Source organism: Equus quagga, chromosome 10 (genome assembly GCF_021613505.1).
Source record: "Equus quagga isolate Etosha38 chromosome 10, UCLA_HA_Equagga_1.0, whole genome shotgun sequence".
Lineage (NCBI taxonomy): Eukaryota > Metazoa > Chordata > Mammalia > Perissodactyla > Equidae > Equus > Equus quagga.
Window position 1 is genome coordinate 12,359,304 of NC_060276.1, and position 26,354 is coordinate 12,385,657.

A 26,354-nucleotide genomic window follows, 5' to 3' on the forward strand; every position below is an offset into this window, starting at 1 on the left:
CCATCAACAGATGGGCACTTAGGTTGCTTCCACGTCTTGGCTATTGTGAATAATGCTGCAATGAATAGAGGAGTGCATGGGACTTTTGGATTGCTGATTTCAAGTTCTTTGGATAGATACCCAGTAGTGGGAATGCTGGGTCACATGGTATTTCTATTTTAATCTTTTGAGAAATCTCCATACTGTTTTCCATAGTGGCTGCACCAGTTTGCATTCCCACCAGCAGTGTATGAGGGTTCCTTTTTCTCCACAACCTCTCCAACATTTGTTACTATTTGTTTTGGTTATTTTTGCCATTCTAACGGGTGGAAGGTGTTATCTTAGTGTAGTTTTGATTTGCATTTCCCTGATGATCAGTGATGATGAACATCTTTTCATGTGCCTATTGGCCATTCGTATATCTTCTTTGGAGAAATGTCTGTTCATGTCTCCTGCCCATTTTTTTATTGGGTTGTTTAATTTTTTGTTTTTGAGTTGTGTGAGTTCTTTATATATTATAGAGATTAATCCTTTGTCAGATGTATGACTTGCAAATATTTTTTCCCAAGTGGTGGGTTGTGTTTTTGTTTCAATCCTGTTTTCCTTTGCCTTGAAGAAGCTCTCTAGTCTGATGAAGTCCCATTTGTTTATCCTTTATTGTTTCCCTTGTCTGAGAAGATATGGTGTTGGAAAAGATCCTTTTAATACTGCTGTCAAAGAGTGTACTGCCTATATTTTCTTCTAGAAGCCTTATGGTTTCAGGTCTTGCCTTTAGGTCTTTGATCCATTTTGAGTTTATTTTTGTGAATGGTGAAAAAGAATGGTCAATTTTCATTCTTTTACATGTGGCTGTCCAGTTTTCCCAGCACCATTTGTTGAAGAGACTTTATTTCCTCAGCTCCTTTGTCGAGTATTAGCTGTCTATAGATGTGTGGTTTTTTTTCTGGGCTTTCAATTCTGTTCCATTGATCTGTGCACCTGTTTTTGTACCAGTACCATGCTGTTTTGATTATTGTAGCTTTGTAGTATGTTTTGAAGTCAGGGATTGTGATGCCTCCAGCTTTGTTCTTTTTTCTCAGGATTGCTTTAGCAATTCAGGGTCTTTTGTTGCCCCATATGAATTTTAGGATTCTTTGTTATATTTCTGTGAAGAATGTCATTGGGATTCTGATTGGGATTGCGTTAAATCTGTAGATTGCTTTAGGTAGTATGGACTTTTTAACTATGTTTATTCTTCCAATCCGTGTACATGGAATGTCATCCCATCTCTATATGTTGTCATCAGTTTATTTCAGGAAAGTCTTGTAGTTTTCATTGTATAGGTCTTTCACTTCCTTGGTTAAATTCACCCCAAGGTATTTTATTCTTTTTGTTGTGATTGTGAATGGGATTGTGCTCTTGAGTTCTTTTTCTGTTGGTTCGTTGTTAGAGTATAGAAATGCTACTGATTTATGTAAGTTGATTTTATACCCTGCGACTTTGCTGTAGTTGTTGATTATTTCTAATAGTTTTCCAATGGATTCTTTGGAGTTTTCTATATATAAGATCATGCCATCTGCAAACAGCGAGAATTTCACTTTTTTACTCCCTGTATTCGTTTCTCTTCTCTAATTGCCCTGGCCAAAACCTCCAGTACTGTGTTGAATAAGAGTGGTGATAGAGGGCATCCTTGTCTTATTCCTGTTCTCAGGGGGATGGCACTCAGTTTTTGCCCATTGAATATCATGTTGGCTGTGGGTTTGTCATATATGGCCTTTATTATGTCAAGGTAATGTCCTTCTATCCCCATTTTGTTAAGAGTTTTTATCATAAATGGCTGTTGGATCTTGTCAGATGCTTTCTCTGCATCTATTGAGATGATCATGTGGTTTTTATTCCTCAATTTGTTGATATGTTGTATCACGTTGATTCATTTGCAGATGTTGAACCATTCCTTTGTCCCTGCTAAGAATCCCACTTGATCATGATGTATGATCCTTTTGATGTATTGCTGAATTTGGGTTGCCAAAATTTTGTTGAGAATTTTTGCATGTATGTTTATCAGTGATATTAGCCTGTAGTTCTCCTTTTTTGTGCTATCTTTGTCAGGTTTTGGTATCAGAGTGATGTTGGCCTCGTACAATGTGTTAGGAAGTGTTCCATCCTCCCTAATTTTTTGGAATAGCTTGAAAAGGATAGGTATTAAATCCTCACTGAAAGTTTGGTAGAATTCCCCAGGAAAGCCATCTGGTCTTAGGGTTTTATTCTTTGGGATGCTTTTGATGGCTGTTTCCATCTCTTTCCTTGTGATTGGTCTGTTCAGATTGTCTGTTTCTTCTTGACTCAGCTTTGGGAGGTTGTAAGAGTATAAGAATTTATCCATTTCCTCTAGGTTATCCATTTTGTTGGCATATAGTTTTTCGTAGTATTCTCTTATAATCTGTTGTATTTCTGTGGAGTCTGTTGTTATTTCTCCTCTTTCATTTCTGATTTTGTTTACTTGAGCTTTCTCTCTTTTTTTCTTTGTAAGTCTGGCTGGGGGTTTGTCAATTTTGTTTATCTTCTTAAAGAACCAGCTCTTTGTTTCATTGATCGTTTCTACTGCCTTTTTTGTTTCAATTGCATTTAATTTTGCTCTGAGTTTTATTATTTCTTACCTTCTTCTGACTTTGGGTTTTGTTTGTTCTTCTTTTTCTAATTCACCTAGGTGTAATTTGAGATTGCTTATCTGGGATTTTTCTTGTTTGTTAAGGTGAGCCTGTGTTGTGATGAATTTCCCTATTAATACAGCTTTTTCTGTATCCCATATGAGTTGGTATGGCATGTTATCATTTTCATTTGTCTCCAGATATTTTTTGATTTCTTCTTTAGTTTCTTCAATGATCCATTGCTTGTTCAATAGCATATTGTGTAGTCTCTACATCATTGTGCCTTTTTCAGCTTTTTTCTTGTAGTTAATTTCTAGCTCTATAGCATTATGATTGGAGAAGATGCTTGTTATTTCAATTTTTTAAATTTATAGAGGCTTGCCTTGTTTCCCAACATATGGTCTATCCTTGAGAATGTTCCCTGGGTACTTGAGAAGAATGTGTATTCTGCTGTTTTTGGATGGAGTGTTCTATATATGTCTATTAAGTCCAACTGGTTTAGCTTTTCATTTAATTCCACTGTTCTCTTGTTGATTTTCTCTCTGGATGATCTGTCCATTGATGTGAGTGGGGTGTTGAGGTCCCCTACTATTGTGTTATTTTTTATACCTTCTTTTACGTTTGTTAATAGTTGCTTTGTGAACTTTGGTGCTCCTGTATTGGGTGCATAGATATTTATAAGCATTATTTCTTCTTGGTAGAGTGTCCCTTTGATCATTATATATATTGCCCCTCTTTGTCTCTCTTTACCTGCCTTATCTTGAAATCTACCTTGTCTGATATAAGTATTGCAACACCTTCTGTCTTTTGTTTTCCATTAGCTTGGAGTACCATCTTCCACCCATTCACTCTGAGCTTGTATTTGCCATTGGAGCTGAGATGTGTTTCCTGGAGGCAACAAATTGTTGGATCTTGTTCTTTAATCCATGTTGCCACTCTGTGTGTTTTTATTGGAGAGTTCAATCTGTTTACATTGAGGGTAATTATTGCTGTATAAGGGCTTAATGCTGTCATTCTGTCACTCGTTTTCTGGTTTTCCCGCATTTCCTTTGTTTCTTGTCCTGTGTGTTTTCGTCTGCCCATTGAATTCTGCAGTGTTTTACTGCTGTGTTTTGCAGGTTTTTCCTTATTTATGTTTTGTGTCTCTGTTCTGCTTTTTAGTTTAGTGGCTACCCTGAAGTTTGTATTCAGAAGCTCGTGCATAACATAGTCTATTTTCTGATGGCCTCTTATTTCCTTAGTCTAAACTGATTCAGTCTCTTTCCTCCTCCCTTCCTAAGTTATTATTTTCATATCTTATTCCAACTTGTGCTGTGAATTTGTGGTTAAAGTGATAAGATTGTCTTTGTTTTTGGTGTTTTCCTTCCCTTTATCCTAATGCTATAGTTGAATATTTGCTATCCTATTCTGATTCTATCTGTTTGTCTCCTTACTCTGTGTTTTGTGACCCCTTTCTCCCTTTTTTCTTTTTTCAGCTATGAGTACCTTCTTGAGAATTTCTTGTAGGCGGGCGTCTCGTGGCTACAAAGTCCCTCAACTTTTGTTTGTCTGGGAAATGTTTAATTTCTCCCGCATATCTGAAGGATATTTTTGCTAGATGGTGTATTCTTGGCTGAAGATTTTTATCTTTTAAAGTTTTGAATATGTCATTCCATTGTCTCATAGCTTGTAAGGTTTCTGCAGAGAAATCTACTGACAGTCTGATAGGGGTTCCTTTGTAGTTTATTTTCTTCTGCCTTGCTGCCCTGAGTATTCTTTCTGTCATTCATTTTTGCCAGTTTTACTCCTATATGCCTGTCTGTAGGTCTTTTTACATTGACAAATCTAGGAGATCTGAAAGCTTCCTCCACACACATTTCTCTCTCATTCTCTCATGCCATTTGGGAAGTTCTCTGCTTTTATTTCTTTGAGCGTGCTTTCTGCTCCATTCTCCTTCTCTTCACCTTCTTAGATACCTATAATTCTTATGTTGCATTTCCTCATTGAGTCGGATCTTTCTCGGAGACTTTCTTCATTTCTTTTTAGTTTCAGTTCTCTTTCCTCCTCTGTCTGGAGTAATTCAACATGTCTATCTTCGATTATGCTGATTTGCTCATCTATGATGTCCACACGAGCATTCTGATTTGCTCATTTATGATGTCCACACAAGCATTCAGGCAATCCATATTGTGTTTTATCTCTTCCATTGTGTCTTTCATCTCTAGTATTTCTGATTGATTCTTTATAGTTTCAATCTCTTGTGAAGTAGCTCCTGAACTTGTTGAATTGTTTCTCTATATTTTCTTTTACCTCATTGAGTTTTTTGATGATAGCTATTTGAATTCATTGTCATTTAGTTTACTTATTTCTGAGTCCTCAGGACAGAATTCTGGGGATTTATTGTTTTCCCTCTGGTCTGGAGCTTTGATGAATTGCCTGATGCTGGAACTATGGGGTTTTCCCATTGTAATATTATTTGGTTGCAGTTACAGCCTATCGCCACTGGATGGGAGTTGAGAGCCGCGTACTCTGAGCCCTCTGCCTTCAGCCTAGATGGTGCAGCATGGCGTGGGGGGAGCACTATCTCTTGTGTGCAGTACCCCGTTTCCCCATCAGCTCTCACTATCTGGTCTCCTGGGGTCTTGGCTTGATGAGTTCACCCCGCGCAAAAGCTTTCACCCCGTTAGAGGGCTTCCCTCTAGGCTGCAGGGGCGCTTGGGATTCCTGGGTGATCCCGCGGACGTGCAACCCCTCTCTCACTCCTTCCCTCGCAGAGCCTCCCACAGCAGCGATCCTAGTCTTTAGGGGAGGGAGTGAAGTTCTCTCTTACCCCGTTCCGGCTCCTCCGAGGGGTACTCCAGCCTGTCCGCCCTCCATTGTTTGGCTGCTGTGACTCTCCAAGGATTCCTGTCCTATTAGGATATTTTCTGTTGGAATATGGTTGCTCCTTTTTGTTGTATGTTGGAGGGGAGAGAGTCTGGGGCAAGCTCACTCTGCCATGACGCTGACGTCACTTCACCTGGAGTGACAGGTTTTATCCCCAGGTGGGCCAATTAATTTCATTTTATTCCATCGTTACAGATGGCATCCATTACCTGTTCCAACCATCTTGTTAATGAATGCTCTTGGTCATAATGTGGGATCAAATGATTGGGTGTGACTTACACCACTGTCCGGTAGTGGAAAAACAAAGTATCCATCCTACTACAAAAATAATGCCCTCCCTCCTTCCTGTCATTCCTTCTTTCCTCGTTCCCTTCTTCTGTATCCACCTTGATAGTAGGAACTAGGACCACAAAGCAACACAGTGGTTCCCTGCCTTCAAGGAGCTCACAGTTTACAAAGGAGATAAAATAGTAAAGCTAGGTTTATAGTACAGTTTGATCATAGAGGTGAGTAAAAGACCCATGGAATCACACAAAAGGGAGTGACTGATTCTACCTGAGTTAGAGAATAATATATATCTCTGCATATTTGTAGGACAACTCCTAAAGTGTTCAGTTACCTTAAATATGAAGTAGACTTTTAAGGCAGGGAAGATTATTCCTAATTTCTCTAGATTGGATTGAGTGCCCTTGCTATATGATTTCAGAATACCTTGTACTTCCACCACCTTAGTTGTAGTTACTCACATTGTAATTGCCTGTTTACTTATCTGTCTTAGGGCAGGAAACATGTCTTTCTTGTTTATTAGTGTATCTCCAATGAGCAGACCTTCATATTTTGTGTATATAGTAAATAATAGTTCCATTTTTATGAAAAAAGTTAAAATGCAAATTATGAAATACTCATAACATTCTTGTTAAGGAGGGGTTAGGTCTTTTCACCCCAGTTTTCAGAAATGCAGATTACCATATGCCTAGCCACATTAAGTGCTCAGGGGAAGCTCACTATTGAGATCCCTTGCAAGACACAGTTTGTAAATTTCCTAGACAGTAATCAAGTGTTCACTGTCTAAGAATAATGCCAATGCTCTGGTTTTCAAAGGGTGATCCTGGGCCAGCAGCATCGGCCTCACCTCGGTACTTGTTGGAAATGCAAATTCTCATCTGAATCATAAGCTTTGGAATGGGGCCCAGAAATTTGTGGTTTAATAAGCCCTCCAGTGATTCTGATGCATGCTCAAATGAAAACTACTAACCAATGGTTTTGAAAGTTATGTTTTAGCACCAGAAACCTTTCTTCACATGAATCTAAAATAGAAGCCAATTAGAAAGTATGAATGAGAGGGATATTTTGTGCATGGACAATGCCAAGTAGATCTTGAAAATCAATTTTGAATCTTTGTTTACATTCTTATAATCCATAATATTACATACCTTATCAGTTCAATGTAACTTTTTTTTCAGATATATATATAGGCTTTCATAATTCATTCAGAGTCTTATCTCTTACATTATTTGTATTGATCCATTCTCATATTTGTGGTATATAGATTTTACCTGGATATAGAAAACACATCTGGTATCATGTTCTTTTTTCAGGTTTGTTGGACGAATCAATATCCGTAATAATAATCTTGAGGCTGTTGCCAGGTTAGTTTGTTATTCCTTTAATCTGTTCTTTTAAGGGGGAATATTTCTCTTTTAAGTCCACTGAAACAGCCAATGCTTTCTTTTATAGAGAGGGAGCTAAAGGTGACTAGACCTGGAGTAACTAGCCAATATCCCACTAATAGGTCTTGAGTAACTAACTTTGTGATTGGTAGGGTTGTGGTGGTAGAGTAGAGGCTTTGAGTGTGTGTCCTGGGAGGGAGGTGATATTGGAAGTGATGCTGAGGGTTTCCAAAATTGCAGAGCTCCAGATACTTTGACTGATATTTCCAAATCTGTTCTAGGCACTGTATTTATTGTCCTTGGTTGTGCAATGGCTGACAATATTGGAAGTATACCAAGAGACCAGTGGATTAAGGGAGAGTGATTGAGGGACTAGGCAGTGGATAAAATTCTGGAAGAATTACCTGAACTTAAGTAAAATGAAAGACTGATCACTTATAATGAAGCAATTCATATAAAAGGGGATGTCTTCTTTTTTCTTGTGGCATCCAGTTAATTACCTCAACTTTTCCATTTGGCCTTTATAGCCATGCACAAAAGTAAGTTAAAGAAATGCCAAGTGCCCAATGATCCCCAAAAAGGCAGGTTAACTCTCTGTAAATATGTCAGTGTGTCTTTCCCACCTTGCCATTTGCTTGCCCAGTCTTTTATCTGTCACCTTCTCTTTCTGTTTCTTCTTGTCTATTGCTCTGTCCTGTTCTTGTCTTGCTTTCTTTGACTCATAACCCTTTTATCTCTCTGTGCATCTCTTTACCTCTGTGTGTTGCTGGCTACTCCTGTATAGTGTTTCCATCCATGCTGTACCCTCAAGTAACTTCAGAGGGAAGGATCTTTCAGTTCGTCCTGGGGAGTTAGCAGATGACATAAGTAGACAGATACATTCTGAACCCCTAGGAGATAAATGTGTGTTAAAGCAAAATATGTTCCCAAAGTTGATGATGCTATTTATTGGGCTGTTTGGATAAACTGTGTTCGTTTTTTATTTAGGTCTTTGGGACCTGAAAATCTCTTGTTGAAAGGAGCTACATTAAAAAATACCAAGAAGATATATGGTGAATAATGTTTAAGATATCCTTATCAGAAATATGCTTTGTAAAACCTGTGCATAAATAGTGCATGTTAAAGATTTAACATGGCAAATAATGCCATTTAATCTAAGCCTATTTTCAGCTGTTGGGAATTTTTAAGTTGGTAAACTGTCTTGAAATATAACAAATGAACTTTGTAGAATTAAAATTATACCATAAATGATACAGCAACTGACGAATAGAAGAGGCTTTAGAATTCGTACTTTTATAGGCTAAAAAAATTGATAGATCCATGTGGCTGGGAAGTTGGTTGGCCATCTCAGTTGTAACCTCGTTTTCATTGTATTCTCTTATTCCTTAGGAGTTGCTGTTTACACTGGGATGGAAACTAAAATGGCTTTGAACTACCAAGGCAAATCTCAGAAACGTTCTGCTGTTGAAAAGTTAGTGTGTACCACAATTTCTTTAGTTGTTATTGAATTGAAATAGTTGCATCTCAGTAATTCCGAATAACATCCATAACAGAAATACATCAATTATAATAGTGGCTATCATTTTAAGCACTTTTTGTGTTCCTAAAACTGTGCTCAGTGATTTGTATGTCTGATTTGGTTTAATTCTCTGAGTAGCTCTGCAGAGTAATTCCTGTTAACCTGTCCACCTTACAGACGAAGAAATGGTCTCAGAGATGATAAGTGATTTACCTAAGCTCACATAGGTATTCCAGGGCAGAGTTTAGTTGAAATATAAAAATACTTCCTTTTGCTGCTGGATAATGGTTTGGAGTCCTGGTTGCTATATGTGAGGAGATTCTATAACATAGATAATAGTCTTCTGGTCAATATTGAAGTGGTACTTGGGAGAGCTTCAAGCCAGTTGCCACTGTCATGGACCTGACTATCAGTGGCCTGGATGTCCTGTATATCAGTGGCACCCTCTCCATAGCTCTACTTTCAGACTAAAAGAATCCACGCTAAGCTTGAGGATTTCACATTTGCTCCCCCACTCTCTACCCTAAACCTTTAGTATTCAGGGAAATGGAAACAATTTACTCCTATAATGGTTGAGTAGGTAATGGGGTGTATGTGTGTGTCGTGTCGCTTTATGGGATCCTTACTACAGGTGTGTTAAGCTTGTTTTCCAATGCACTTTTGGGAGCATTGGTGACCAACAAACAGGTCAGGGCTGACTTTTTGATTTTAAAGATTTTATTTTTTCCTTTTTCTCCCCAAAGCCCCCTAGTACATAGTTGTATATTTTTAGTTGTGGGTCCTTCCAGTTGTGGCATGTGGACTGCCCCCTCAGCATGACTTGATGAGCGATGCCATGTCCGCGCCCAGGATCCGAACCAGCGAAACCCTGGGCCACTGAAGCTGAGCACGTGACCTTAACCACTCGGCCACGGGGCCGGCCCTGACTTTTCCATTTTATCACTTGAGGGTAATACTTCTGCAGTGATAACTGACATTATACATAAATGCTTGTGCTGTGGTTACATACTGTACACAGGAGAAACTTTAGAAAACTGAACAGTTTAATTTATACCTGGTTGATATCTTAAGTAATTAGATAGTTTTTAAGTTCATAATCTGTTATTTTTCAGATCCATTAATGCCTTCCTGATTGTGTATTTATTTATCTTACTGACCAAAGCTGCTGTATGCACTACGCTAAAGTATATTTGGCAAAGTATCCCATATAACGATGAACCTTGGTATAACCAAAAGACCCAGAAAGAGCGGGAGACTTTCAAGGTAGTTTATTTTATGCTAAAAATTTTAACTCTAGTGCTTTGTGACCAAGCCACCCTTTATTGAAATGCTGCTCAGATAATGATACCTTTTGTGAGCTTCTGAGTTTTTTCTTGGTTGTATGGTAGCTATAAGCCATTAAATATTTAAGAAGCTTTAGAGATTTTTTTCTTTTACTTTAGGCATCTGTGCTTACTTTTTACCTCTTTCATTGAGTTTTAAGCAATTGGGCAAGCAGCTCTGGTATGTTAATATAATATGAGCTTGTGATATATCTTGACAGGAGCATAATGGATGCCTACATATAAACTTTGATCCTATATTCATATCTAGAGGTGAGGAGAGCAGAGAACATAATGAAGTGAAAAAATATTATGTCAAAAGGTATATTCACTGAAAAATAATGATAAAATTGACGGTGTTTTTAGATGTTTTTACATACTGTGGTAATAATTTTGACCAATGATAGTGTCGTTGAGAAGTTTCTTCTTTACACCAAGAGCAGTGCTTTCAGCATTGAAATAAAAAGATAGAAAATTAACATCTTTATATTACACTTGCTTGATGGAACTGTGTATCTGATTAGCATGAACTATTTCTTTTGTTTTAGGTTTTGAAAATGTTCACCGACTTCCTGTCATTTATGGTTCTATTCAACTTTATCATTCCTGTCTCCATGTATGTCACAGTAGAAATGCAGAAATTCTTGGGCTCCTTCTTCATTTCATGGGATAAGGACTTTTATGATGAAGAAATTAATGAAGGAGCCCTGGTTAACACATCAGACCTTAATGAAGAACTTGGTCAGGTAGAACATATTTTTACTTAAAATAAGTTAACATAGTGGAAATATCTTTTCTTATAGTCTGGATTGCCAATGTATGTGACCATTTCACATTTGGAAATGTGATTCAAAGAAAATTTCTTTATGTAGGCATGTAATGAAGGAAAGCAATGTTTTCATAAGCTATGGCATCACTTATTTTGCTGGCATTTTTGAGAAAGATCTCAAGTTATATGTTAAAGTTGAATGTTACAGAAATTCTCTTTAAAACTCACCTGATGATGTTAGATGATGAGTTAGTGCTTTGGAACAGGAAACATGTAGTCTTCATCACCATCTAAAACCATTTGAGTATAAAATATGAGGTGGTAAATAAAGCTATTTTATAAATGCATTTTGTTCTGTAAACTAAGTTGACCAGAGTTGTCCTGTTGACATTTTCTTGATACATTTCTGATCAGATGGAATATAGACCTAGCAAGCAGAGTTGTTTATTCCAGTGCAAGACTTGAACTGAAAGGACAATGTGAGGGCATGCACTGCTCAAAATGCTTTTTGCTTCATATACCAGTGTAGCCCAGGCTGTGATCTCATTTCTAACCCAGGTATATTTGTTTTTTAATGCATTGTAGTCTAGTTTTAATTCTTTCAGTGATGACTTCTTGCATGCCTTTCTTATCAATATTGAGAATTTTTTTCTTTTGTCTGAATTTACTGTGTGTCTTGTAATGATCTTCACAAGCCAAGGGAACTTTTTGGCTTATATTTAATTCTCATGATATTTAGAATGTCAAGGCTGTGGAAATGTCATTTCTGTGACTGGGAGATGAAAATTCAGTTAATGGAACTGTGTGGCTGGAACAGGGCCTCACACTTTTTGTAAATGGTGCCAGTTTGCATCTACACCTCAAAACTCTCCTCTTGAATTTAGTCCCCTTCTGCCCTTGCTCTCTATTTCTGTTCTTTACACAGTCTTTGCCTAAATCATAGTACTCTCTTGATAACTACAGTCACAAGGGTGAAAGGACTCACCAGATATCATTTTATTGAGACTTAACTTAGGGACTCCAGGATCCCAGACGATAGAATCTGCATCCCACAGAGATACTGAGTTACTAAAGATAGAATAAGAAATGAATGAATGAGTGATTTTTCCTTAGATATCGTCCCCAGAGGATTCTTTTGTAGGTGACTTCAGCTTCCACAGCTGACCTTAGCCTTTTGAAACCAGAAGTTTCCGTCCAGAGACAGAGATGTCTCAGTAGAACTACTCTAGTCCCAATAAAAGGCATCAGTCTGCAGCATTTTGCATGAAAAAAAATTGAGTCACAAGCCACCTCTGGGGAACTTTCCCCTGACAGCTGATTTGGTTGAGTAAGTCTCCTATTCTAGATGCAGTGCCTGGCTGTTTGGATTAACCTACCCCAGGATGAACATGGCTAACCCCAGACTACTGCAAATAGAACAGCCATCATTCCACATGTGACAGCTAATGCTCACCAGAGACTAGCAGGCTGTCCAGCCAGGTTTCACTAGATTAGACTCTTTAGCAGATTCCATATTATCTATGGCAATGTAATCTTGTTCCTATCATCTAGACTCTGTTCACACTGCAAAAAGTAAAGTGTAGCTTTGGGTAATGATCTGGTAAATTTGATCTGTGAAAAGAAACTACAGTTTTCATTTCAGCCACCGCTTCTTTCCCCGGCCGAAACCTGCTTTTCTGGATGTGATTGTCGTTTAGTCAAATCTCTTAAGTCAATAGCAAAACCGCCACTTCATTTTTTATGGTGTAGAAACAACTTGCCATCATTATTAGCTCATATGTGTAGAAACTACCTGAATGAAAATGCAAAGAAGTCTTTAAGTAGTTTCTTAGGCCATTTAGCATTCAATGGAGTGGTACACACAAAATTAAGAGTAACCAGTTTCCTCTTCGATGAGTCATAATTTAAGATATATGGGGCTTTTCATGTTACTAAAAGCACTCTCAGTTCCCATCAACATCATTGCAAACACTTGCTTAACCTCTTTAAAAATGACTCACATTGGTATTAAAAAAAATAGGAAGATATGTTTAAGACAGTGTTTGACTTTAGAAACAAAAAGCATATTGCTTAGTTCAGTTGGAAAAGAATGTGGTCTTTTATGATCAGGTATCAGTCTTTTAGACATCCAATGGTTTCAGCTCATCTTGAAAAAATTGTGGGAATAGTCTCCTGCTTCATATCCCTGCCCAGTCTTGCAGCTAAGCCTAATGATATGTCTAAGTATGTACTCTGATTCTAATAATTCAATCCAGCAGTTATATATTGAACTTCTACTATGTATCTAGGATATGTTCTTGCTACTGAGGTTACTATTATGAAGTAAACAAGTAACCCTAGTTGTTCACCATCTAGTTGGGGAAACACACATATCATACCTAACTATAGCAGTGTGATCATAATCGATCAGAAAAATCAGGGAATGTGGGATAACGTACGGAATCCAGTACTGTGTGAATTTGATCAAGTCAACAGCAGTGACAATCAACATCTATATAATACCTTATAGCTTACGAATATATTTATTATTGAGCTTTATTTTGTAATCTTTACAGCTTGTGCAGCAAGTTCGGTTATTTAAGGTTAATATTTAAAGTTCAGAAAGATGAAGAGATTTTTCCAAGGTCACAAAGTTAGTAGGTGGTGGAGCCAAGACTTGAGTCCAAATGTTCCACTGGGTTGAACAATAGAAAAATTTTTGACCAATTTTGACCTACAAAATAGGCAATTTCATGTATTCAATCTTTAGTTCAGGGCTCTTTTTACCCTAGAACAGCTATCTTACTTTAGGCTCTCAAAATGTTAGGTTTGAGCTTGCAGATAGAGAGGGGCCTTTCCACCAGGCTCGAACATACCTACTGAAGAGGAAGAGGCTGCTGAGAGTCAGAGGCAAGCAGTAGCCACTCACTCGTTAGCTCTATCTCTCCTTTAAATGTGAGAATACTTTTTAATAGCAGCCCATCCCCTCCTCCTCATTTCCTGAGTATAGGGCATATATTAGAGCAGTGATTATCGAAATATGATCCTGGGACCAGCAGCATCAACTTCACGTGGGAACTTATTAGAAATGCACAGTATCCGGCCCCGCCCCAGAGCTACTGAATCAGAAACTCTGGGGACATCTCCCAGTGATCTGAGTTATAACAGGTCCTCCAAGTGAATGTGATATATACTACAATTTGATAATTACTGTATTTGTATGTAATTTGTTGTCCTATACCTGTGAGATTAATTGTACGCAGATCCACAGTGGACAAACTGTTATATATAGGTAAACAATTATATTTTATATATTTAAAACTACTGCCTTTGATACTCATAAAAGATTTCTGAATGAGTGAATGCTCATCCAAGTGCAGGAGGTACAACAGCCCAGATCAACCTTCAGGGAGAAATAAGGGTTCATAATTTTGATCAGAAAATGCACCTAAAGGATTTCATTTTAACGGGAAAAATCTAGACTATACAGGAATAATACCACTTGGATTAGTTTAAAGAGAATTCAAACTTGGCTGGCTAACAGTGAAAAAAAAAGGAAGATTGGAATGCTATATTTGTGCCAATGCTGCTACCGTGAAAAGCTTTGAAAAATAATTAGAAAGCAACTAATGCTGGAGTTCATCTTTTTCTCTCTTACATAATGAAAACCTTAATCTTGCATTTACGCTTGTTCCTGTCAGCCAATAATTTTAACTATTTAAGCATAAATTGCCAAAAGGGAGGATAAAATTGTGGGTTTTCAAAAGCCAGATGTTATAAATAGCAGAGATAAAATGGAAGTGCTCAAAATGTCTTATTTTTCATGGAAAATTTATTTCATAGCTTATTTTTTGCATTATTTATGACAGTATGCTTATATTATACCTTAACCTATCACTATAAGCTCTACTTTTTTAATTTGGAAACTTTTGAGGAGTATCTGAAAATATACTTAGTATGTGGAAAGAAATTTCAATTATGTTTTTGATAATTATTGACTTACTGTTTCTCCTAATTAACTGTTAACATTCTTCATTTCCCTGTCTGTCTATATTCTGTAACTCTTATATGCATTATATGACACAATGCATTTTACTTCAATCTAGTATATTTATAGAAAATTTTACTTTTCAAGGAAAAATTTTGTTACCTCCCAGTTAATTTAAGTTTCTATCAAATGTTGTGTGTGTGTGTGTGTGTGTGTGTGTAAAGTAAGTGGTCAGTATATTCTTCTTTCCCACTTGGAAAATTGACTTTTCTTTATGTAACTTCTTTATATCTAAACCGGTAGTTGTTAAATCGAAGGGTTCTTAGTTTGATAACAAATCTCCACATTTTTCCTTCCTATTAATCTTCTGTGTTTGGGTAAGTTTACCTTAGACATCTGTTACTATTTCATTGTCTTTAAAAATACTCCTTCATTTCTCATTTGATAATAGTGCTTCTGTAATTACCTGACATTTAATAAGAAGTCTTAGAAAAAGTGATTTTCGATGGATATGGAAATAGCCCTGCGTTACAGCTAACTAAAAATTAATCACATGGAAGAACGTAAAACTGCATATGTATGTGTCCTTGTTTTTAGGTGGATTATGTGTTTACAGATAAGACTGGAACACTCACTGAAAACAGCATGGAATTCGTTGAATGCTGCATAGATGGGCACAGATATAAAGGTGTAACTCAGGAGGCTGATGGACTCTCTCAAACTGATGGACCCTTAACATATTTTGACAAAGCAGATAAGGTGGCATTTTCTGCATTACCATTTTACCTTGAGAAATCAATCTGTACACATGTGTTAGCCCTACATAGTAGAAATGATGAATTTGAGTGCATAACATAGACTTTTGAATAACCGTTTGTTTGTTCTTTTGACTTACGTTTCTTGTTTTACTAACAACTCTGGAATTTGTAAACAAGTAGAATTTGTAAGTAGAGAGAATTGTGGGAAATGGCATTTGGGTAAAACTTTTCACTTGCCTGTCTGTGTAATAATAATATTTTGTGCTTTGTCTTTAAAAATATGAGCTGCTCCAAGAATGATATCTATTCAAATCATTCAAGTCCCAGGAGTTCCTAGGCATTAAATGAACCAGAGTGTCCCTGCACCTGAGCTGTTGCTAGATGGTGAATTAGACACTGAATGAACTCTTATAGGCCATGAAGAACTCACTGCTTTGGTTGATGGCACTATAGTAGCCTGAATGAGATAATATAGCCCCTAGGGTATGTTAGCTGAGAGCCAGGAATGCTGTGAAAGATATAGCTCATTTGACTATTAGGAATTTATAAATTTCCACTAGTCAGTTTGCTGGAGGTTATAGCATTCTCTCACATTGATATCTTTCTTCTGTTCACCGAATAGTTAGCAAGCGATCAAAGTGAAAATAATACAGTCGTCTTTCTGCTACTGTCCAACAGAATCGAGAAGAGCTCTTTCTGCGTGCCTTGAGTTTATGTCATACTGTAGAAATTAAAACAAATGATGCTGTTGATGGAGCTCCAGAATCGTCTGAATTAGCCTATATGTCCTCTTCACCAGATGAAATAGCTTTGGTGAAAGGAGCTAAAAAGTAAGAACTTACGTTATGCTAGATGAATAAGTTCTAGAGCTCTCCTGTACAACATTGTACCTGTAGTTAACAATGTGCTATTTTGCGCTTCTAAATTTAAGAGCGTAGATCTCATGTTAAATGTTTTTACCACAAACAACAAAAAACAAAGGGACACAAGGAAGTTTTGAGAGTTGTTGGATATGTTTCTTACCTTGATTGTGGTGCTGGTATCATGGTGTTTGCTTGTGTCCAGACTTATTAAATTACACACATTAAATATCTGCAGTTCTTTATATATCAATTATACCTCAATAAAGCTGTTTTAAAAACCCTGAGATAAATTGTAGAGAAATACATTAGCATTTTTGAAGAGTGAAAAAAGTAAACACTTTTGTACTTCTCCTGAGAAAGTGAAATCCACAGCAGGACAGGAGGTAGTTTTTTCTCTGTTTGCTCAATAACTTTATGTTGTAAATATTCTTATTCTTTAATAAAAAGATAAACTACTTTATCTGAAAATTTGTGAAAGATTCCCAAACCTAAACAGTTAAGACCAAAAAGAAAATAGCAAAGCATAAATGTAACTTACATTATTATTTATGCATATCAGCCAGAAGTCTGAATCATACTGTATTTTGCAAATCACATAACAGTGGCCACTTTTTGTACAACTCATGGTTTTTCTGCAGTGCTCCCAACAATTGTGACATCATTTGGTAACTGACAGTCCTGTTTTACTGATGAGGCCCAAGATGATTAAGTGGCTAAAAGGTCACCCAGTGTATTAGCTACAGAATTGGAATTACAAATTGCCTCTTCCTTGGTTACAATTTGTGGCTGGGCATTCACTTGCTCTGTGTTATCATCTCAGCCAGTAAGGGAAGTACAGTTATAGATTGAGAGCGTATGAAAGAGAAAAAAACAATAAACAAGTACGAGTAACCCCAGTGGAAGGGAAAATAAATCATTCTTTAGAGATACAAAAAAGTCTTTTTTTTCCCTATTGTTTTTGACAGGTATGGGTTCACATTTGTGGGAATTCATAATGGCCATATGAGAGTAGAGAACCAAAGAAAAGAAATAGAAGAGTAAGTATATTTGATGTTTGTCACTTCTGTGTTTGATGTTTGTCACTTCTTAACCCCCCAGTCAACCTTAGGTGGATTTAGGAAGGGCAGCAAAGGAAACTGATTGCATCTATATATGTAAGACTCTGATCTCCCAGTTCAGAGTTTTTTGTAAATGTAATTGGAGTAGGAGAAGACATTTTTCATAGAATGGCAGAAACTGGGATTTGAAGTGGAAATGATTCCCAGTTGTTTCACATGTGGGTCCAGTAGCCTGAATGAGAGTTTGCCTGGACTTGCTTTCTGAAATTTAAATGCCTTTTCAGGTCTCTGACACATGCTCTAAGAAAAATCAGTGAACAGGCATTAAATCTGCTGTCCAGAACCCAGCCGATCACTCTGGGATTACAAGTCCAGCCAATCGTGGCAGCTTTGGTGTCAGCTTTGTCTTGTTCTAGACGCTCAGGTGTGAGCCTCAGGGCAGTTCTCTAATAGTAGCAGTGTCTCCACATTTCCTTTTTTTTTTTTTTGGCTACAGAGACTCCAACTAACAAAGCAATCTTAGCTTAATAGCAGATTTTAATTAGGCTCTGTGATTAATTTGAATTCCTTTATCTGAGCTTGAAATGTAATTATCTGACTTCCATTCTGGCCCGTAGCATCTCCTGAGACCTATCTCAGAATCCTCTAATACATGTAGATGTGCTTGGGGAATGTGTCCCTTTGGGGAAGGATGCTCAGAAGTCAGAGTGGAAGCCTGTGTGGCCTGACTGCCAGGAGCCCAGAGTCATTGTCAGAGTCCAGATTCTACCCAGTTCACAATAGTGCCCCCATCTAGCCAACACCAAATGAGATGCTATATGTAAATGTCTTACACACACACACACACATCCCAAAACCTATGACATGCTTGCTCCCATCAAAAATAAGCTTTGTAGTAAATATTTTTAGGTCAAATACTTACATCCAAGTTGTTTATTTTCAAGAGAAATTTCCTCACATTTTTTTCCAGTAATTAACTCTTATTTTTATTCTTCACATCCTTCCATTTGATTAATACCCCAGCCATCCACACACAAATTGATCATGTCATTCCACTGTTTAAACCCTTCAGTGGATTCCTGTTGCTCTTAGGATAAAATTCCAAATCTCTGAAATGGCCCACAGTGTTCTCAGTTCCCAGTCCCTGCTTACTGTTGCTGTTTCCCCATCAACTAGGTTTCAAACCTTAGTGAACTATAGTCATATGTCACTTAACGACGAAGATACATTCTGAGAAATGTGTCGGGAGGCAGTTTCATTGTGCAAACATCATAGAGTACTTACCCAAACCTAGATGGTATAGCCTACTAAATACCCGGGCTATGTGGTACTAATCTTATGGGACCACCGTTGTATATACAGTCCATCATGACCAAAACGTCATTATGGGGCACATGACTGTACTTTGAATTCTCCCCATGGGCTATGTGCTGTCATGCTGCTGTGCCTTTGCACATGCTCTTTCCACTACTCGGAATGCCATGGTACCCCATCTTCATTATATCACTCCTTCAGAACACAGCTCATGCACAACCTCTTCCAGGAAGCCTTCCATCAAATGTCTTCCTTCTGTGGTCCCACGTCTCCCCTGGGAGTTCCTTTATTACAGTGTTTGGCAGACTGGGAGGTAGTCATCTCATTACCCTCTGCCTCCCTTATCATATGGTGAGCCCCTTGAGGGAAGGGACTCAGGCAGATTCATGTTTACTCTCCAGCACCTAGCACTGTGCCTGACACATGGTAGGCACTCCATAGATTATTAAAATAATTGACAGGGTGTGACTATTTCCACACCCCTCCAGATATGACTTGGCAGTCAGCTCTTTGTCCCCCATTCCTACGTAGTCCTTGCCATTTTACGTAATATAATGAGAGCATATAGATACCCCTTAACCAACACTGATGTCCTCTGACCACATGTTCTAAGTGCAGAGAAATTCCAAAGACACAATGGAAAGCACCAATTGTGCACAGCCAGCAACCCTTACCCTAAGAGGAGAGCTCTGTTCATTTAAGATGTTTAAGTATCTTAAGATATTCCTGTTATGTTTTATTTTACCCAATGTAGTCTAGGTATTTTACTTTTTTCATTCTTCTTCTCATAAAGGTATGAACTACTTCATACCTTAAATTTCGATCCTGTCCGCCGTCGTATGAGTGTAATTGTGAAGACTCAAGCAGGTATGCACTTTTAAAACTTGACTTTTTCCATTTGTAGATTTGTATGTTGATCAGCTATTTCAGGGAAGATGAACATTTCGTGTGGTAGTGTATGATTACCTAAAGTCATGCAAAGTACTAGCTTTTGTATATGCCTTAATGTATTTGTGTAAGTACATAAGTTCAGTTTGCCAAATTGTTAGTGGCAGGACCCTGGTATGACAGTTTGTATGTTTTCTTGGAAAGTTAACTCTACTCTTCAGTCCTGGATGTCTAAACAGGAAGTGAAAAGATGACTTTTTTATAGTTCAGGGTCCTGACCAATCACCAATATCTACATGCAGCATCCCAGTACAATTGGGTGGTTTGAGATTACTAGCAGTAGAATCCTTGAGTGTAGACAGTTGCTGGTTATCCCTCCGTGATCTTCCTAATTCCCCACTGCTTTATATTGTCTGGAAGCAGGTGGGCTAGAGATGGCTAAGGACTGGACTGCTGGGAAAGGCATTGTGATTTTACTCCAGCACTCTCTTTGTTCGACAGAGAAAAGCAGCTTGCCCTTTGAAGGGGAACTGGTACCATCATCCCAGGGTTTCCTCATGTCCCTGGGAGAGGCCATAGTGGTTGGGATGTCTTCTGCTCGGGTTCAGCAATACCCGTGGGGGAGCCACTCTTGCTTCATTTGTGGGCTACCAGATGCCTCTGTGTCTGTGTGTGTGTCTGTCTCCAGGTGGTTTTTCAAAGTATCCTTGAGTGGTTTCCTAGTAATTTACTTTTTAGTGTTAAATCTGTTCCAAATTCCTTAATGTGAGAATAGGAAGATATAGACAGACCCTTGTGAAGGTATCCCACTTTATTCATACTTTGTGGTGTGACTGCAAAGTCATGAAATTGATTTCATTATGTAAATGTAGAATTTGTTTTGTGGCACACTGGATATGTGAGAGAAGATTTTTTAAAAAACACTTAACATTTGAAATACTTGCTGTTCTTACCTGTCCACAGGCACATATGTGTTCTGTTGCAAATGGTGAGATGTCTGGGGAAGTGATCTGCCAAGGGCCTTGACCTCAAAGCTACACTTTTTTTTTTAACTTGTTGAACTCATAACTTTGCCTTATAAGGATGAAGTGTCTTTCTTAACGCTCAACTGTGACTGCTTTCCTGGGCACATGGACTGATATAAAGCATACTTGTACTAGCATTCTACATAGCTATTTTCAAGTTTCCAGTAAAAACCATCAAGCCACTGTTTTAAAAGCTAACTTGTAGTTTATTCAAAATGATTTTATTTTGTTTGAGGTTGAGTTTGGTCCTTGACATCTATAGATGCCACATGTGCACTTTAGACTGTGTTGACAGCAATTTCAAAGAGAATTCAGATGCAGCTCCTTGACACAAGCACAGTCTTCCATGATTCACTGGAAGGAAGTATGTTTTTAACAGAGGTGCATGTTGTAAACTCGGGTTGTTAGTTGTGTCCATATTGGTCTTAAGAGGCAGTGAATGTTGTCCTGATGGAGTAAAGGTCAAGATGTTTCATTCCATTTGGGTGAGCAATGCAAGACTGGCTCAGGTCAAACAGTAGCTGGGTGGGAGAGGCCACCTTAATAGTTACCTGTTATTACAATCCCAATACCAGTCTTAAAATTCTAAGTCAAGTACTTTGGTTCTTTATTTTAGGAGACATACTTCTCTTTTGTAAAGGAGCAGACTCAGCAGTTTTCCCCAGGGTGCAAAATCATGAAATTGAGTTAACTAACGCCCATGTGGAACGTAATGCGGTGGTGAGTCTACGCCTCTCCCCACAGCGAGAGAAAGAGAAGTGTTGGATATGGCTGTGTTTATGAGATTGCTATTTAAATGACTGTTTAAGTGAATTTTAACTTATTTTTATGGTCTATTTTTGTATTTAGGGATTTAGTGATATTATTTTCCTTATTTTAATATAAAACATTACCCTGGAGCAAGTTTCTGTTCTTAATTTGCAGCCTTGAAAACTTTTCAAGAATCTTTGTTTTCTGTTTTGCTTTTTTATTTTTTTACCCCAAGAGCTATTATTCTGGGCCTAATTGAATGTTACGTTTTTGTTGCAATCTGTTCATTTTTTTTAACTAAAACTGTGTCAGAATTTCTCTTTTGTGTGGTAAAATAAGAGTATTTACAGAGAATGTGGGGTTTTTTCCAGTTATGATTTGGATGACTAGAGATCTCCTCCTTTGCTTCTAGGATGGGTATCGGACACTCTGTGTGGCCTTCAAAGAAATTGCTCCAGATGATTATGAAAGGATTGACCGACAGCTTATAGAGGCGAAAATGGCCTTACAGGACAGAGAAGAAAAAATGGAAAAGGTTTTTGATGATATTGAGACAAACATGAATTTAATTGGAGCCACTGCAGTGGAAGACAAGTAACTAGAAACTGATATTCTTGTTATTTTAATGACCAGTCAGTTAGAGTGGTATCTGCTCAGATTGGTAATTTACTGTCAAGATTTGAAAGCTTTGATTCTGCTCTGTGTGTACACCAGATTTTCAACTGTTTGTGGTAATGATTTTTAAGTTAAATATTTGTGACTTAGAAGAATGAATCTGTCATCTCTAAGGTCTTTTGAATATTTACTAAGCCATCCATTTATTTATGCAAATATTTATGAAATAGTCTTACTATGTGTAGGGAAATTTGTGCTAGAGGCATCGTTTGAGCTGGTGCCTGGTAGAATGGGTAAGATTTTGACAGAGATGAGCAGAAAGGAAATTTAAAGCAAACAACATTAAAGCTCAGTCTAACATGGTTTAACAGACTCGAGCATGTTTTTGCATACTTTAAAATAATTTGTTTTAGCTATACAAGCGGAGCTCTGCCAGATATGATTGTAAGGCCCCAGCGCTGATCTGCCTGAAAGAATAAGTTTTAGACTCTTAATATTTTAGAAGTTTTTTTAGAAATTATAAATGCAAATTGTGAGAGTTAACCAAACAGAAAGTTAACATATATTCACCCCCATTGGAAGGTATTGAAATTCTAATGAAATTCGCTTAATCTAATTCCCTAGTTCTTCTCTGGCCAAAAGGAACTCAAAGTATTGCTCTTCTTCTATCCTTGACTTTTAGAATTATGCTTAAGTTTTCTTTCAGAATGGTTAATTTTCCTGTTCTTAAAGCTCCTCAGGGATGGGGATTTGCTAACTTCCCTCAATATTTCATTAGAATATGTTTGGCGCTTCCTGTTTTGAACCATGCCAAATATTTGTATGGTGAGATACAAAAAATACTGAAATATTCTAAAGTGACAGTGAGCAAGAATGTTTAGTGAGTTTTTGAACATTTTAGCTAAGAGTGATGATTCTCAATTCTGCCATTGGATACCAGTTACCTCAAGAGATGTCGTGAACTTTTCCAAACCTCATTGTTTGAAATTCACTTTAATAAGTAAAACTATGCCAGCGATAACACTCTTAGAAAGAGTAGAAGATATAGAAGAAAACTAACTGTGGTAACATGTGAGGACTCCAGAATTGCTGTGAATTGTAAAAATACTCTCTTTAACAAGCCTTCTTGCTGAATCTGTCAGGAATTTTCGAGGATAACAAGGTTTCCTTTGTGTTTCTCAGGCTCCAAGATCAAGCAGCTGAGACCATTGAAGCTCTCCATGCTGCAGGTCTGAAAGTCTGGGTGCTTACTGGGGACAAGATGGAGACAGCCAAATCCACCTGCTATGCCTGCCGCCTTTTCCAAACCAACACAGAGCTCTTGGAACTGACCACAAAAACCATCGAAGAATGTGAAAGGAAAGAAGATCGATTACATGAATTGTTAATAGAATATTGTAAGAAGTTGCGGCATGAATTTCCTAAAGGTTCTAGAAACCTTAAAAAGTAAGAAAGTGCACCAGTTTCTTATATTTAGACATTAGTACAGATGTAACTCACAGATGCTTATGCAAAAGGCTCCATTTTCTATAATTTATCATTCTTTGTTTGCAGGTGTTTTATTGTTCTAAGTTTAAACCTTCCATGAGGATTTGGCTAATGGCCCATTTGAGATTATTCTGCACTTTCCACTTCTCCTTTAATTTAAAAGAAAACCTTGCATTACTCAAGGTTTAGAAAAGTAGTTTAATTTCTAAATGTTTAGGATCTTGGTATTTAGCATTGATATTCTGGCCTGGGCTATGTTAAGAGAAAATACTACTTTTCACAATCTCTTAAAATGAATGTAATAAAACCAGTCTCTATAACAGTTTTCATGCATTTTGAGGTCATGGAGCCATTTTCTCTGTGGATTTTCGTACCCTAGAATTCCAAAGGGAACCAAATACTTGTTAACATGGCCACTTCAGCTCTGCTTTCAGCTAGCTTGCTTAAGGAGAACTTGTGGAACCTAAAGGTCTCAAGGAAGGTCACTAATCTACAATAATTCAGTTCTCAGAGATATATTTTCCTATACTTACCATTGACTAAAGCTTAGCCTTGTCTGAACCAATTACTGGAATTCACCTTGGCCCTAAGCAAATTGATTTTCTCTTCCGGAATGCCACAGGATGTGCCTGCACTAAGTCCAAAGACCCCTAGATAATATTTTCCATTTCTTGAGCATGTTCTTTGTTCCAGGAAGAATATTAAGCTCTTTATATAATTATTCTCATTTAATCGTCAAAACAACCCAGTAAGGCAGTCTTATTTTCTTCATTTTACAGATAGGGAAACTAAGTCTCAGAGAGACAAAGTGACTTATTCAAGATCACACAGCTAGTAAGGAGCAGAGCAAGTCTATCCAATTCCAGAGCCCATGATTTAACAACTATGCTATGTCTGTATCCTCATCTTTAGTGTCTGAACAGGCTTTGAAAATGAATAGCCCACATTCATGAGGCTATGGCCAATTCTAAAACAACTGTTCTTCTGGTACTTTGGCATCAGTGAGAGTAAACCAGTTTTTATTAATTGCCTATGATAAATGTTTCCTTCCTTTAGTCAAATGGTACGTATAAAGGCAGTTCAAATTGCATGCATTTTACTTGTCCATTTGTCTTAGTCTGCTCAAGCTACCATAACAAAATACCATAGACAGGGTGGCTTAAATAATGGAAACTTATTTCTCACATTTCTGGAGGCCAAAAGTCTGGGATCAGGGTGTTAGCATGGTCAAGTGCTGGTGAGGTCCCTCTTCCTGGCTTCCAGAAAGCTGTCTTCTCTCTGTGTCCTCACATGGCAGAGAGAGAGGAAGCTCTGGTGTCTCTTCCTCTTATAAGGCACTAATCCCATCATAAGTACCCCACTATCATGGCTTCATCTAAACCTAATCATCTCCCAAAGGCTCCATCTTCAAATAGCATCACATTCGGGGTCAGGGCTTCAACACAGGACTTTTGAGGGGACATAATTCAGTCCATGGCATCATTCAGCAGCTCTGGGGGTGTTTTATAAAAGCCAGGGCTTATGGAAAACTTAACCATCTCAGAACATCCCCTCTTCCTGGCTCGTCTGTTTGGAGTTGGGTATAGTCCTTCCCCAGGTTACACAGACATCAGACCCAGAATCACTTTTGCCAGCTTCTGCTCCTTTCTCTCTGTCACTTCAAATCAGCCACCAAGCCTTCTCCATGTTCCCATTCTCACCACTTCACATCAGTGAGTACTAGCAACACTCAGATTCCTAGCAGCTCATGCCTTGAATCCCTTAAGTCCCTTTGCCTGATGAGTGGTCCTTAAGTGTAAAGTACTGCCCGTGTCCCAGCCCTCCTCTGAAACCTTTAGTGATTCTTCGTTATCTGTAACATCAGTTTGCACCAAAGGCCTCAAGTGATCTTTTCAACTTGCTTTCCTAGTACACCACAGTATCCATTCTCTCCCTTCACCTCTTTCTGTCCTGTCTTTCAAGTTCCATTTCAGATATCACACCTCACAAAGAACCCACTGTTCTTTCCTGTTTGTATTTATTATCCCAATCACTGGATATTAACCATTTAATATCTAGTTTGGTTGGGTATATTCTCTCATGTATGATTCTGTCACTCCAAGGAGATTTTCTGTTCTCCAAGGGAAGAGTAGTTAATAATTCTCTCCCTCCTTCCATATGGCCTACTTACAGTTGATGTGTACTAATATTGCTTGATTGATTATTGAGCCACTGTTTTCTGCACATGAGGTCGGCTCTGTGAGTAGGGGAGCAAAACACGAGAACACATGATTATATCTCTGTAATTAGTGAATAAAACGTGCTCATAAAATTATGAAGCAAAATATGGATAAATATAAACTATTACAGTGTTAGCACTATACACGAAAGAAATACGGAATAAAGGAATGATGAAGCATATTAGGCTCTCACTCCTCTACTCAAAGTTTGTTCCATAGAGCAGCAGCTCCATTATCACCAGAAGCTTGTTAGAAATGCAAAATCTCTTATCCCCCTAAACTTACTGAATCAGGATCTCTACTTTAACAAGATTCCTTTAAACATTAAGCTTTCAGAAGCGTAAAATTAGACAAACAAATCTATAATGATGAGATCCTGCTGTGTCTAATACTTTCACTGCAGTAGTTCTCAAATGGCGCCCAAGATTCTCTGAGCAAAAATTGATTAATCACTGTTTTTTTCTTAATTGCAAAAAAAATGAAATGTTAGTTGGTAGAATTTTCTCATTTGTAAGTTTTCCCCCATATGGTTTTCTTAAATACTTGGCACCTGTTACATTTGTCTTTCCTGGCACTTAATATCTCTTAGTCTTGGCTATGCATGAGAATTACCTAAGGAGCTTTTTAAAACATACTTATATACATAACCAAGCCTCAC

The 26,354-nt window shown here is 37.7% G+C and overlaps 1 protein-coding gene across 6 annotated transcripts in view; it reads left to right on the forward strand.

The window, feature by feature from the left end:
• The window catches only part of ATP11C (ATPase phospholipid transporting 11C), a 172,510-nt gene that overhangs the window by 103,470 nt on the left and 42,686 nt on the right, over nucleotides 1-26,354 (forward strand). For all 6 annotated transcript variants that reach the window (XR_006890347.1, XM_046673520.1, XM_046673517.1 and 3 more), the window contains exons 8-19: nucleotides 7,070-7,120; nucleotides 8,129-8,193; nucleotides 8,531-8,612; nucleotides 9,773-9,923; nucleotides 10,531-10,728; nucleotides 15,316-15,477; nucleotides 16,155-16,306; nucleotides 17,305-17,376; nucleotides 19,505-19,578; nucleotides 21,241-21,344; nucleotides 21,787-21,968; nucleotides 23,172-23,435. Coding sequence is in view for 5 of the 6 variants with exons in the window: in XM_046673520.1 (XP_046529476.1) it covers nucleotides 7,070-7,120; nucleotides 8,129-8,193; nucleotides 8,531-8,612; nucleotides 9,773-9,923; nucleotides 10,531-10,728; nucleotides 15,316-15,477; nucleotides 16,155-16,306; nucleotides 17,305-17,376; nucleotides 19,505-19,578; nucleotides 21,241-21,344; nucleotides 21,787-21,968; nucleotides 23,172-23,435 (1,557 nt within the window). In the remaining variant the exon portion in view is untranslated. The remainder of the gene's footprint in view (nucleotides 1-7,069; nucleotides 7,121-8,128; nucleotides 8,194-8,530; nucleotides 8,613-9,772; nucleotides 9,924-10,530; nucleotides 10,729-15,315; nucleotides 15,478-16,154; nucleotides 16,307-17,304; nucleotides 17,377-19,504; nucleotides 19,579-21,240; nucleotides 21,345-21,786; nucleotides 21,969-23,171; nucleotides 23,436-26,354) is intronic.